We start from the raw sequence: 12,291 nt of genomic DNA on the forward strand, positions 1-12,291 counted from the left end.
AGTTAAAATGTGAGGCAAAAAGCATGACGCCTTCTCCAGAGAAGTAAATAGTGTCCTCATGAAGCCACCTTTACTCCCACATGAACCTAGAACCAAACAAACATGGGATGAAGACAGCCCTCTTCCTGCCCCATGCTTTCTTGGGCATTATCCATGTATCTTGGGGGGGGGGGGGCATAAAACGTGTGTGTGTGTGTGTGTGTGTGTGTGTGTGTGTGTGTTATAAATTATGGAAGAGATGGATTGATCACCCTGCCAAGGAAGAGCAGACTTTTGGATGTCTCTTCATAGATCATGAAATGGAATGGACGATCTACTCTGATGATTGCAGGCATTGAGTAAGCAACAATTTCTGCCATTGTTCCAGCCGCTGCTTCAGTTCCTTTCTCATTGACTTCAATTACTGTTCTCTGGAGAATCTACCAATGGAAATGAAATAATATGCAAATAGTAACAAAAAAGACATACAGCACCAAGTTACCCTGAGAGATAGGTTTTTCTCCCTTGAATTATTTTGCTGCTTACCTTTGAATTTTTTTCACCATGATTTCAGCTTTATCATTTTATCACAGGAGGGACTGTGTATCCCTTAAAATTTGGGCCGTAGTCCAAACTTTGAGGAACTTTCTGCTATATATAGTGAAATTGATGTTGGCTCTAAAGTTTCTTAAACCCTAGCAATTTAGGCCAAGGCCAAGAAGAAAAGCCTAGCAGGAGTTTCTCCCCCGGGCCTAGACAATGGAAAAAATACACTGTAGGAAAGTGGGCAGATCCCCAGCCGCCTCTTGATTTAAATTAGCATTCTTCAAATCTTCTGAATTAACTAGAAGTTTTTAAATTTGCATTCTTCAAATCTTCTGAATTAACTAGAATCCTTGAGGAATCAGGGACCTTACAATGGCATCTCATGCCTCCTCTTGAGTAAATAAATCTCTTAGGATCTTAGAGATCTAAAAAAATTAGAAATTATCTTATTCAGCTCCCTATCTGAAACATAAATCCCTCCATGACAGCTGAGGGAATAGTAGTCAGCTAGCCACTCCCTGAAGATCTCCCGTGATAGAGAACTCTTTACTTCTAGAGGTTTAACAGTTTCATGTCAACACAGCTCTAGCTGATAGGTTATTTCCGATATTAAGCTGTAAACTTCTATCCACTGATACTTGCCAATCCAACTCTCCCACTCAGAAATTTATCCTGGAAATGGAATTTACAAATTTATTTTTAAATGTTGACAATAACTTTTATTATTAGTTTAATTCTAGGGCAGGGATAGGCCAGAGCTCTTCTGGTACTTAATTGATCCAGGCATATGTTCATGCATGTGTGTGTGATGCCCAGCAAGAGGCATCAGGGCCTCCCAATACGTTGCAATATTATAGACATTCATAACCAAGTCTCAGCACAAACTCCTTTGCTGTTTAGACAAAGTTTCTTAAAAGTCTGGGTCATGACCCCCCTTGGGATCGTGTAGCTGAATGGGGCATCCTGAAAAGCTTGGTGACAGAAAAGGGTTTTCTGAGCATGAGACCCCAGATTCCAGCTCAGGCTCGCAATGAGCCCGTGTGTTCTGGCACCGTGCCACTTCTCGCAGCCTGGGCTCTGAACACACAACGTGGGCGCCTCCCCGGGCACGGTGGCCAGGACGCCTGGGGTCGCATGACGCCTTCCTGGGCACAGAGGGGGTCAGGAGTGGGAACAATGGGCCGCCTCTTCATCTCACACCTGACAACTTACCTTAGACACTTTGAGATTCCTTGCTGGGCCTGAGAGTTCGCTCAGATCTGCCCAGGGGGAGAATATTGTTCTTATTCCCATCTGCTTAAGGAGTTCTTGTATCTCATACTTCTGATCTAGCTTGAACTTTGGAAAGAAAACGTCCGTTTTTCTGTGGCACAAACAAACATAATCATGAAAACTAGATGCAAGGCATTTTCTTTGGAAGCTAAACATATGGTGGTTTGGGTTTTTTTTAAGACTTCTGGTGGAGAGATTATTTAAAGTGCTGCTTCTTACAGAGTGGCCTAGCCCAGAGAAAATGTCATCGGCTTTAAAAGCATATGATAAAACATAATGAGTTGGAATGAGCCCATTTTTTTTTGAAATGGTTTGATATATTTTTTTAATTTAAATTTTATTTTATTTAATAATAACTTTGTATTGACAGAACCCATGCCAGGGTAATTTTTTACAACATTATCCCTTGCACTCACTTATGTTTCGTTTTTTTCCCCTCCCTCCCTCCACCCCCCCCCCACAAGATGGCAAGCAGTCCTATATATGTTAAATATGTTGCAGTATATCCTAGAGACAATACATATTTGCAGAACCGAACAGTTCTCCTGTTGCACAGGGAGAATTGGATTCAGAAGGTAAAAAATAACTCGGAGCCCATTTTTTTTTAACAAGCCAGGAATACCCTTCACCAAAACTGCTCAAATGCCTTATTGGGTTATGGAGGTAGCTCTGAGTTCTTTTTATTTGTTTTTTAAAAGGAAATTTTATTGACTGCTTTGAGGTTTTTTAATACCACTATAATTCCCCATTATATTTCCACCACCAGTGATTGCAATAGAATGCATTCCTTCCTTAGCTCTTAGTTGATAGAATCCCTAATTCAAAGTACAACCTACCTAGAACTTTGCCTATTCCACCCAGTCATCAATCCACTCTCCTTATAAAGTCTCTTTGTATTCTTTTGTAATAGCTAACACATATTCCACTCTAAGGTTAGCAAAGTGTTTTGCAAATAACTAATTTTTATCCTCACACTAGAAATAGGTGTTATTTTTAATCTCATTTTACAGTTGAGGAAACTGAAACAAATAGATTTGGCCAGGATCATATAGCTAATGCATATCTGAAGTCAAATTTGAAATGAAGTTTTCCTAAATCCACATAAATGGGGATGTAACATCCCTTTCCTGACAGGTTTTGAGTGTCTAAAGACATAATATATGTAAAGTGTTTTACACAATAGTTAGTTTCAACAAGATTTAACCCTGAATTCTCCAAGGCAGGACAAAAGCCTCTAGTAATTCCTAAGAAAAGTGGAAAAGATTTCATAGATCTGTGTGTTTCCTATCTAGGACCAGATTGGTTCAGTGAGATCGTAATCATGATTACATAACTTTTTTGGATAATTGCATTTCGGTATAATCAGTTTCTGTTTTAGTCCTTTGTATTTTGTTTTATTTATCTGTAGACATTTGTGAGGAAGTAATTACATGAAACAATGGATAGAGAGGGTGCTGGGCCTAGTGTCCAAAAAACCTGAGTTCCAAATTAGCCTCAGCTACTTCTAGCTGTGTGACTATGGGCAAATCACTTAACTGTGTATTTCAGTTTCCTCATCTGTAAAAGGGGAACAATAATAGCACCTGCCTCCCAAAACTGTTGTGAGGATCAAATGAGAGAATATTAGCAAAATGCTTGATACAGTGTCTGCCTCATGATAGGAGCTCTATAAATATTCATCTTCCTCCCTTAGAAGAGGTCCATATGCTTATCAAATTATCAAAGGGATCCATGCATTAAAAGGCTGGCTACCAGCTAATTAATTTTTTCGCTCATATTTCATAAAATTTGTAACCAAGACTTTGAAGGATGTGATTTATGTCGATGAAGGAAATCTCTGTACTAATGAAATCAATGATTTCCAAATATAACAAAAATGTTAAGTGACCACATGCCCCCATTGGCAAAAGAATGCCACCGTTACGTCCACCTTTACCTCATAAAATGGAAGGGAAAAGGCACAAACATTTATTAAACACACTGTGCTAGGCATTGTGTTAAGCACATTACAAATATCTCACTCGATCCCTTAAAAGAACAAGCCATACCCTCCTGACCCACTTCTTCCATCCCTCTGAATAGCATATTATAATGGAAGAAGGGCAGCAAGCTAGTTGTTCTGGCAAGGGCCCTGGCCTGGGAGTCTAAAGGCCTGAGGTCCTGATGTTGTCACTAACTTGCCTGGCCCTTCTCTCAGAGGGACACTTGTCTCCAAGTCTCCTCCCAGCTCTAATAGCCCCTCACTCTTGCTGTGCAATCATGGTGGTGCTTTATGTCAAACCATTCTGTCCTTTTACTGTTACTGTGGGACTGGCTGGGCCTTGCCTGAGTTGATTGAGACATTCTCAGAATAAGGAACTTTCAGGATGACAAGTAAAAAGGGGATATTTTCACATCATGGCTGTTGGGAGAAAGAGCCCCGTTTGTACCAAATCAGATTGAGATTAAGAGAAGAGCCCACAGTAGAGGAAAGCTTTCAACACCTTTTCCCATTCCCATCCATGCCTTTGCTTTGGTGGTTCCCCATGCTTGGAATTAACTTTCCTCCCTTCATCTGTCTTTTAAAATTAAATTCAAATACCATCCCCTCCAGGAAGCCCTTCCTAATCTCTTTTTAGCTTTTCTCCCTCAGACTTCACATACCACTTTGTTTTGCATCTCATTAACTCTTGTCTCACATTATGGCATTGTTGTAGACCCAAGATCAAATTTCTGGAAGGGAGGGGGCGGATCATGACTTTTTTAATCAATGTGGGTAACATGGGGTCTACATGAGTGCTTTGTACATGATAGGTACTTGTTTTTCTATCCTCATGAGTAATACCTGGTTTCCATGTTTTTGATCCATTTGTCCACCAGCTCTACACTTAAGTAGTCTTCAATGGCAAGATGATCCCCCATTTTATCCACAAGGACCACCAGCATGCTTGCATTTCCTCGGTAGGGTAGTTTGAGCACGTGGCAGTGCAAGTTCCTATCAAAGGTCGAAGCAAACTTGTCGGACCTGTACATCATAGGCACCTTTGTGGTTCTGTATTTGTCCAGATGGAAGGTTTCAACTTCAGTGAGAAGAGGGTCAAATGCAGATAGCCATTTACCTAAGGAGGTTTAAAAAAAAAAAAAAGAGGAAAAAATGAAAAAAAAATGGCAGGTTGGGAAAAGTGCTGACAAAGGCAAGTATTACTCAGGATGCTCTCCAAAAGTGAAGGACTCTAGTCCTCCTCTTTACCACCACCATTAGGAAGATATTCAAGGTTGGGATGATGTGGTCTCCCCTTGTCAGGAGGGCAAACAACACTTGTTAAGCATCTGCTATGTGCTTTACAGATATCATTTGATCCTGACAACTCTGGCGATGTCAATCATCCCCATTTTTACAATTGGGGAAATCAGAGCAGAGTAAGGTGACTTGCCTAGAGGCAGGAGCTAGTAAGTATCTGAGACCAAATTTGAAATGGGGTCCTCCTGACTCCAGGTCCAGTGCTTTATCTAAATGACCTCAAGACAGAGAACGTTATAATATTTTATACTACTTACCTCACAGGGTAATTGTGAGGGAAAATTGAGGTGTAAAATGCTAGATAAATGGAAGTTGTTATTTTATGAGACTCCAAAAATAGAAAGTAAAATGTTGCCTACTCAAACTCAAACACTTGTTGCTGTCTTCCCTATTGCTCATTCTCCCTTGTTTTAGCTCTACAATCTTGAATCCAGTACTCCTCTGGTCAAATATTCATTACTCAATGTACAATTAGAGAAGGCTGGTTATTTAGGGCCTATGCTTCTTTTCTGCTTTTTGAGATGATTTGCTGCCCCACAGCCCCTCTACAAAGGGAGTATTGAGAAGGTTTTATATCTTTTAAAAGATAAAACATTAAAAGGCCAAGTGGGGAAACAGTCATATTGCTCAGATGTGAGTCTAAATTCTGGTGGTGTCATTTGTCATCTGTAAGACTTTTGGGCACACACCACTGAAATAAGATTCTATTTATTTTTAAAACAAATGTTTTTTGCCACCTACCTCATAGAAATGTTGTGAACAAAATACTTCATAGACTGCAAGGTACTATAGGTATTAGTTTTCTAGCAATTCAGTGCCACGTACATGGTAAATCCTTAATGAACTCTACCAGAATTGAATTAAAACCAAAAATTGGGTCAAGGAGTCACTGGATATTTCTTTCTATTCATGCTGTCCCTTGTTCCAAGAATTGAATTTCTAATCTTTGGCTTCTCTAGGGGTATTAGCATGATGTTTCACTCAGCCCTCTTCACCAGAGATGTTGAGTTTGTTTCTGGAGCAAAAGGGTTTCTTCATTGCCAGACACCCATAGAACCAAGAACTAAGGAATATTATAATTTATGCAAAAATAGCATAATCCTCTCCAGGTTCTCTGGCTTGCCCAATTCTTTTGGCCATCTGATGCTCATGAGCTAGCCCTGTTCTTTTTCCATGCCTTCCGTTTTACCTCAATGTCAGACCAAAGCAGGATTGGCTGCTGAACTTACATCCAATCTCCATTGTGGTGCATAATTTAGAGTTGACTGAATTTGAATGAAAAGGAAGAAAAGACAAAAAGCATATTTCTTAGGAAGACTATGTATCATTATTAAGCAATGCAAGATACATACCCCGGAATAGGATGTAATCCACAAGAATGAATTTAGCTTCAGAATTAACCTTCTCAAAGAGTCCGGGAATTTTCCCCTTGGTTTCCTTGTTCACATAATGATTCATGAAATTCTTGGCCTGTGTAGTGTTGTAGAAATTCACAGGTACATACTCCATGTCAAAATATTTCTTGGACAAATTGAAGAAAGACTCTTTCACATTAAAATCCTTGTGGATAAAAGCAAAACTCCCTTTTAATAAAGCCAGCTCCTGATTTTGGGAGATGTTGTCTTTGAGTTCCTTGAAGAAAGAAGGCAAGAAATTTGTCTGTGCACTGCTGAGATCCTGAAAGTTGAGGGCCTTTATGATCTGGGATTGGGTCTGCCCTCTGGATGCCAGCAATAGTGTAGTCATTGCAAAGGAAAGGCAGAGAGGAGAAAAGGCTATGTTGCCGTCATGTTTCATAGCTATTTTTCGAAACAGGTTGAACCCAAAGTCAGCATTCCTTTCTAAGAGTTTCAGTTTATCCAGTGCTGACCAGGACTCCTGCTCAGCTGATGTCGAGGGCTCTCTCCTCTGGGGATGTTGATTGTCTCCATCCGTTTGGTTTTGGTTGAGGAAGGTATGATTCTTCAAAACTTCCAGGTGAATTTCCATCTTGTCTGGTCCCCAGTCTTTAGCAGTACTCAGTATCATACATACTTTGGCAAGGAAGAGGATGAGGCAGAAGGCTGTTTTCATAGTATCAGTTTTGGAGGCCAAGTGAATATTTTCTTAGCAACCAAAATTAAGGTAAAAAGGGAAAAATGTTTTTAAAGCCATTTATTAAAAAAAAATTTAATTCATTTAAAAGATTTCCCCACAATAGAACAAAGTTCAGTCTCAAAAGAGGTTGAAGTTTGTTCTATTGTGGAGGGAAAATACTTAAGACCATAGGATTTAGAACTGAAAAGGAATTTGGAAGTAATAAAGTCCAAATGTGACAAACACAGAGCAGGTAGGCCCCATATAGCAGTAATACTTGAGTATTTAAAAACCAGATTTTTAATGTAATTGGGAAATGTTTAATTAAATAAAAATAGAACTAAGATAATGTTAATATGTGGTTTTCTAAGTCAATATGTGACCGACCATCAGAGATCCTTATGTATAGTTTAATGATCTCCGTTTCCAATTTGATACCAGTGATCTAGCCCATCCCTTTCATCATAAGAAGAATGAATCTGAAGCCCAGGAGAAGCAGAACAATATTTTAAAGGTTATGCAGGTAGTAAGTAACAAGAGCCAAAACTCAGAATTCCAACCCAGAACACCCATCTAATAGACCAGGCTTTCTCTCATGTGATTTTGCTAGATTTTTGCTATCACAGGATAGAGCATCATTGACTTTGCTGTTGAGTCATTTTTCAGTTGTATATGATTGTGACCCCAGTTGAGATTTTCGTAGCAAAGATCCTGGAATAGTTTGCCATTTCCTACTCCAGTTTATTTTACAGATGAGGAAACTGAGACAAATAGAGTTAAGTGACTGACTCAGGGTCACCCAGCTAGTTAGTGTCTGAGGCCAGATTTGAATGCAGGAAGACCAATGCTCCATCCACTGCATTACCACAAAGCTGTCCATTTAATTATTATAACTGCAAAGTCTTAATGAACCAGAACTCAACTTAGCAGAATCCCCAAATAACTAAATTTTTATTTTGACCTTCTTGAAGAAAATGGGGCATCCGTGCTATGGTAAGAAGCACAATCGGTAAAGAATCAAGAAAAACCTGTCTGGCTCTGCTCTGACTATATATGGCCTTTAATGAGAAAGGATGGAACCAGGCTGTACAAGGAAAAGGAAGTGAAGACATCAATTTTAGACGACATTTTCAACAAGGAGTTTAGCCATAAAAGGGAGGAAAAGATAGCATATGACAGTTGGGCTAGATAGCTCCCATTAGAGTTTTTTAAGGAGGGAAATGACTGGGGCATGCTTATAGGCAGTAGGAAATGTGCCAATTGATAGGGAAAGATTGGAAATAAATGAAGTAAGAGAAGACACAATCTGAACCTCCTGACCCAGAGCCAGTGCTCTTATCCATTGAGCCATCTAGCTGCCTCTAGACAACATAATCTAGTAGAGAAGATAACTGAATAAGATCACTTGTGCAAGTGGAAGGGCGAGACAAGGGCTACTTCTTTGTGTAAGACCAAAAAGTATTTTTAAAAAATAATAGCATTTACACAGCACTTTAGGGTTTACAAAGCACTTAAAAAATATTATTCCATTGGAGCCTCACAGTAGTCCTGGGAGGAAAGTGTTATCCTCATTTTCCAGTGGGGAAACTAAGACAGGTTAAGTGACTTGCCCAGAGTTGCACAGCAAGTATCGAGGCAGATTAGTGAATAAAATCCTGGAATTGGAGTCTGGAAGGTCTAGGTTAGAATTTTGCCCAAGGTACTTTTTAGCAAAATCACTTAATTTCCAGCCTCTTAAGTTGGGGATAATAAATCTAGAGCACTTACTTCCCAGGGTTGAAAAGATCAAATAAGATCATGTAAGTAAGTCTGTTTTTTAAAGAATTATGTAAATGTTAGTTATTTTTTATCATTGTTATCATACAGAACAAGGAGGAAATTTGTTCTGTTCACTAGGGAAAAGACAGAGCAATGGGTGGAATTCAAAGAGGTATCTTTCTGGCATAGAGGGAAAAAAAGCTTCCTAATAATTGGTGCTGTCCAACAATAGAATTTACTGTTTCATGGGGAATATAAGTTCCTCATCCCTGAAAGTGTTTAAGCAGAGATTTGTGTTATTGAACATATGATTCATGAGTTAGGATGAAGGTTAGATGAGTCCTTGCAACTTTGAAATTCTATTCAAATTTTCAGGATTGTTTTAAGTAAAGTACTTTGCACTTATGAAGTGCTATATACCTGTGTGCTGTGTATGTCTTTTGGGAGTGAGGGACAGCAAGTAGGATTCATAATTTCATTTGGGAAACTCTGTGTGTAAATTTCCCACCAAAGCAGGTCAACAACTCCAAAAATCTCTAAACTTTCCCAAAGTCACATTAAGTCACTTTGTGTCAGCAACAGCAGAATATGAACCTCAGTTTTCCTGACGCCTATGCTGATCAAACCATTCTGTCTCAACCAAAGTTACTACTAATGCTAATAAAAATAATAAAATCTACAAAAATCACTCAAGCCCTGCTCATAAAAAAATTTGGAAAGACTTAGAGAGTTGATGCAAAGTGAAGTTAAGTACTAGGAACATTGTACACAGTAATAGCAATATTGGGGGATGATCAACTATGAGTGACAGTTGTCATTCTCAGCAATGCAGTTATCTAACATAATTCCAAAGGACTTATGATGAAAAATGCTATCCATTTCCAGAGAAAGAACTGATGGAGTCTCAATGTAGATCAAGGTATACTACTTTCTTTTTTTTTTTTTTTTGGTTTGTCTTTTTCCTTTGGTATTTTTTTCTCTACATGATTAATATGAAAATATGTTTCACGTGATTGCACATATATAACATATATCAAATTGCTTAGTCTTAGGAGGGAGGTAAGGGAATGGAGAGAAAAAATTTGGAGCTCAATTTTTTAAACTGTTAAACAGAATTATGTGCTAATTAAATAATATCACTTGATCAAGTCTATCACTTGAAGAGACCAAGTGATAGACATGGACTTTTCAACAATGAGGTAGTTCAGGCCAGTTCTAATACACTTGTGATGAAGAGAGTCATCGGCATCCAGAAAGAGGACTATGGGGATTGAATGTGGAGCACAACATAGTATTTTCACCTTTTTGTTGTTTGCTTGTTTTTTTTTCCTTTTTGATCTAATTTTTCTTGTGCAGCATGATAAATGTGAAAATAAATATATTTAGATGAATTGCACATGTTTAACTTATTTTGAATTATTTGCTATCTAGGGGAGGGGGAATGGAGGGAAAAAATTTGGAACATGGTTTTGCAAGGGTGAGTGTTGAAAACTATCTTTGCATGTATTTTGAAAAACAAAAAATTATTATAAAATGAATGTTAAAATTTGGGAGAATACTATGAATAAAAAAAATTTTCAATTTTATGTAAAAGAAGACTTTATTCATAGCAGTAGCAGGGTGTGTGATTTTGGGTTCTTTAGGATTGTGCCAAAAGTGAACAAGACCAAATGTGACCCTAATGATGAACCAAATGTTTGTTGCTTGGTGATGGGTTCAATGTTTTAGCCACAGAAACTTTAGACGACTCTGTGTTGGTAGAGGGAGTACCAATAAAAAAAATTATGGATACTTGAAGTATTCAAGTATGAACATCACAACCAAACAAGCTTGTAGCTACAATTCAAATTTAGAAACATGTGCTATATTTCTCAGAAAAAATGTTGGGGACTAAGTCTTATTTTATCTACATTATCTTTGTTTCAGTGAGAATCTTTATAATGATGACATGAAGACTCATTCATCAAAGAGAGATTCAATTATATTTAACTTCACTGTTGTTCGATCATTCTAGTCCTGTCTGACTCTCTGTGACATCAGCTGGGGTTTTCTTGACAAAGATACTGGAGTAGCTTACTATTACTTCTCCATCTCATTTTACATAAAAGGAAACTGAGGCATACAGGGTTAAGTGACTTACCCAGGGTCACACTGTATGTTTCTGAGGCTGGGATTTGAACTCAAGACCTGACTCTTAAGCCCATCCACTGTGGCAGCTAGTTGACTGTCAATACTATTAACTATACTGCATTTAGCTAAAGGGGAAAAAAGGCTCAAGTATCTTAGATCAGCATCAATTCTTAGTCAACCAGAAAACCCAAGGAACAAAGCATCTTATTTCCTAAGTGCCTCAGTAAATTTCAAAGTAATATCAATACTGGCCCATTAGTGAATCTATCCAACCCAACACAACATTAAAATCTATTTCTGAATAGATTTTAGAAATTTAGAAATAGAAATCTTGCCATCCTATGGTTTATGATATTGCACATCCTTTCTACCAGAAAGAAAAACTCTCCAACACTGACAAGCTTATTTTTTTTCTCAAATGAGAAAATTGGACTAGATTATCTCTGAGATCCTTCTGAATGTCCTAATAATAAATTAGACGATGGGCATGAGTGATAATGTTGTTATAGATAGAAGGGACTTTTGCAAAACATAGAACACGTTTAATTTGAGTCTGACAACCCCATGAGGTAGGTGTGAGGCAAGAAACAAACCTCATTTTATAGATGGGGAAACTGAGAATGATATTAAATGGCTTGCTAGTCACCCATCTAAGCAAGTTATGAGAAGCAGGATTTGGACCCACCCAAATCTTCCTGACTTTGTTCATCCATTAGTTTTGTTACCTTTTCTAATCTGATTCCTTTGGTTCTTATTTGTAACATTGTATCTTCCATTGTCCCTCCCCATTCTAAAGTCACAAATCAGACGCCAAGAAACGGGGCTAGCTTGGAGTTCGCTTGCTCTGTCCAGAGTTCCCAACTTGATTGCTGCCACTTCTGAAAAGACCGGCAGGCCTAGACTTCAACCACCCTCTTAGGATCCCCTGTAGACCCCCGACCTCACCCCTTATTCCCCCTAAGCCTGGCAGAGCCCTGTGACATAACCGAACCCAAGGCTGTTTGTACCGTTCCAGTTACAAAATCTGCCCCAGATTTGTGAGACTACAAACAAGGATGGGCCAGAGGGGCGGTGCAGGGGCTACAGCACTGGGCATGGAATCGGGACGACTCGTCTTCCTAAATCCAAATCTGGCCCCAGACACTATGTTTCTCAGTCCTGTTTGCCTCCATTTCCTTATCTATAAAATGAGCTGGAGAAGGAAATGGCAAACCACGTCAGGATCTTTGTGAAGAAAACTCCAATGTGGT

General features: G+C 38.7%; 1 protein-coding gene across 1 annotated transcript; it reads right to left on the bottom strand.

Annotated features, from left to right (window-relative positions):
- Window positions 1-199: 199 nt before the first annotated feature.
- SERPINA10 (serpin family A member 10) lies at window positions 200-7,066 on the bottom strand. The gene is made up of 4 exons (XM_051973663.1): window positions 6,430-7,066; window positions 4,622-4,895; window positions 1,738-1,888; window positions 200-419 (listed from the first exon to the last, which is right to left on the bottom strand). Exons 1-4 carry the CDS (start codon window positions 7,064-7,066, stop codon window positions 228-230), a joined length of 1,254 nt encoding a protein of 417 aa, XP_051829623.1. The 3' UTR covers window positions 200-227.
- Window positions 7,067-12,291: the final 5,225 nt, after the last annotated feature.

The sequence above is a fragment of the Antechinus flavipes genome, chromosome 2, assembly GCF_016432865.1.
Source record: "Antechinus flavipes isolate AdamAnt ecotype Samford, QLD, Australia chromosome 2, AdamAnt_v2, whole genome shotgun sequence".
Classification (NCBI taxonomy): Eukaryota; Metazoa; Chordata; class Mammalia; order Dasyuromorphia; family Dasyuridae; genus Antechinus; species Antechinus flavipes.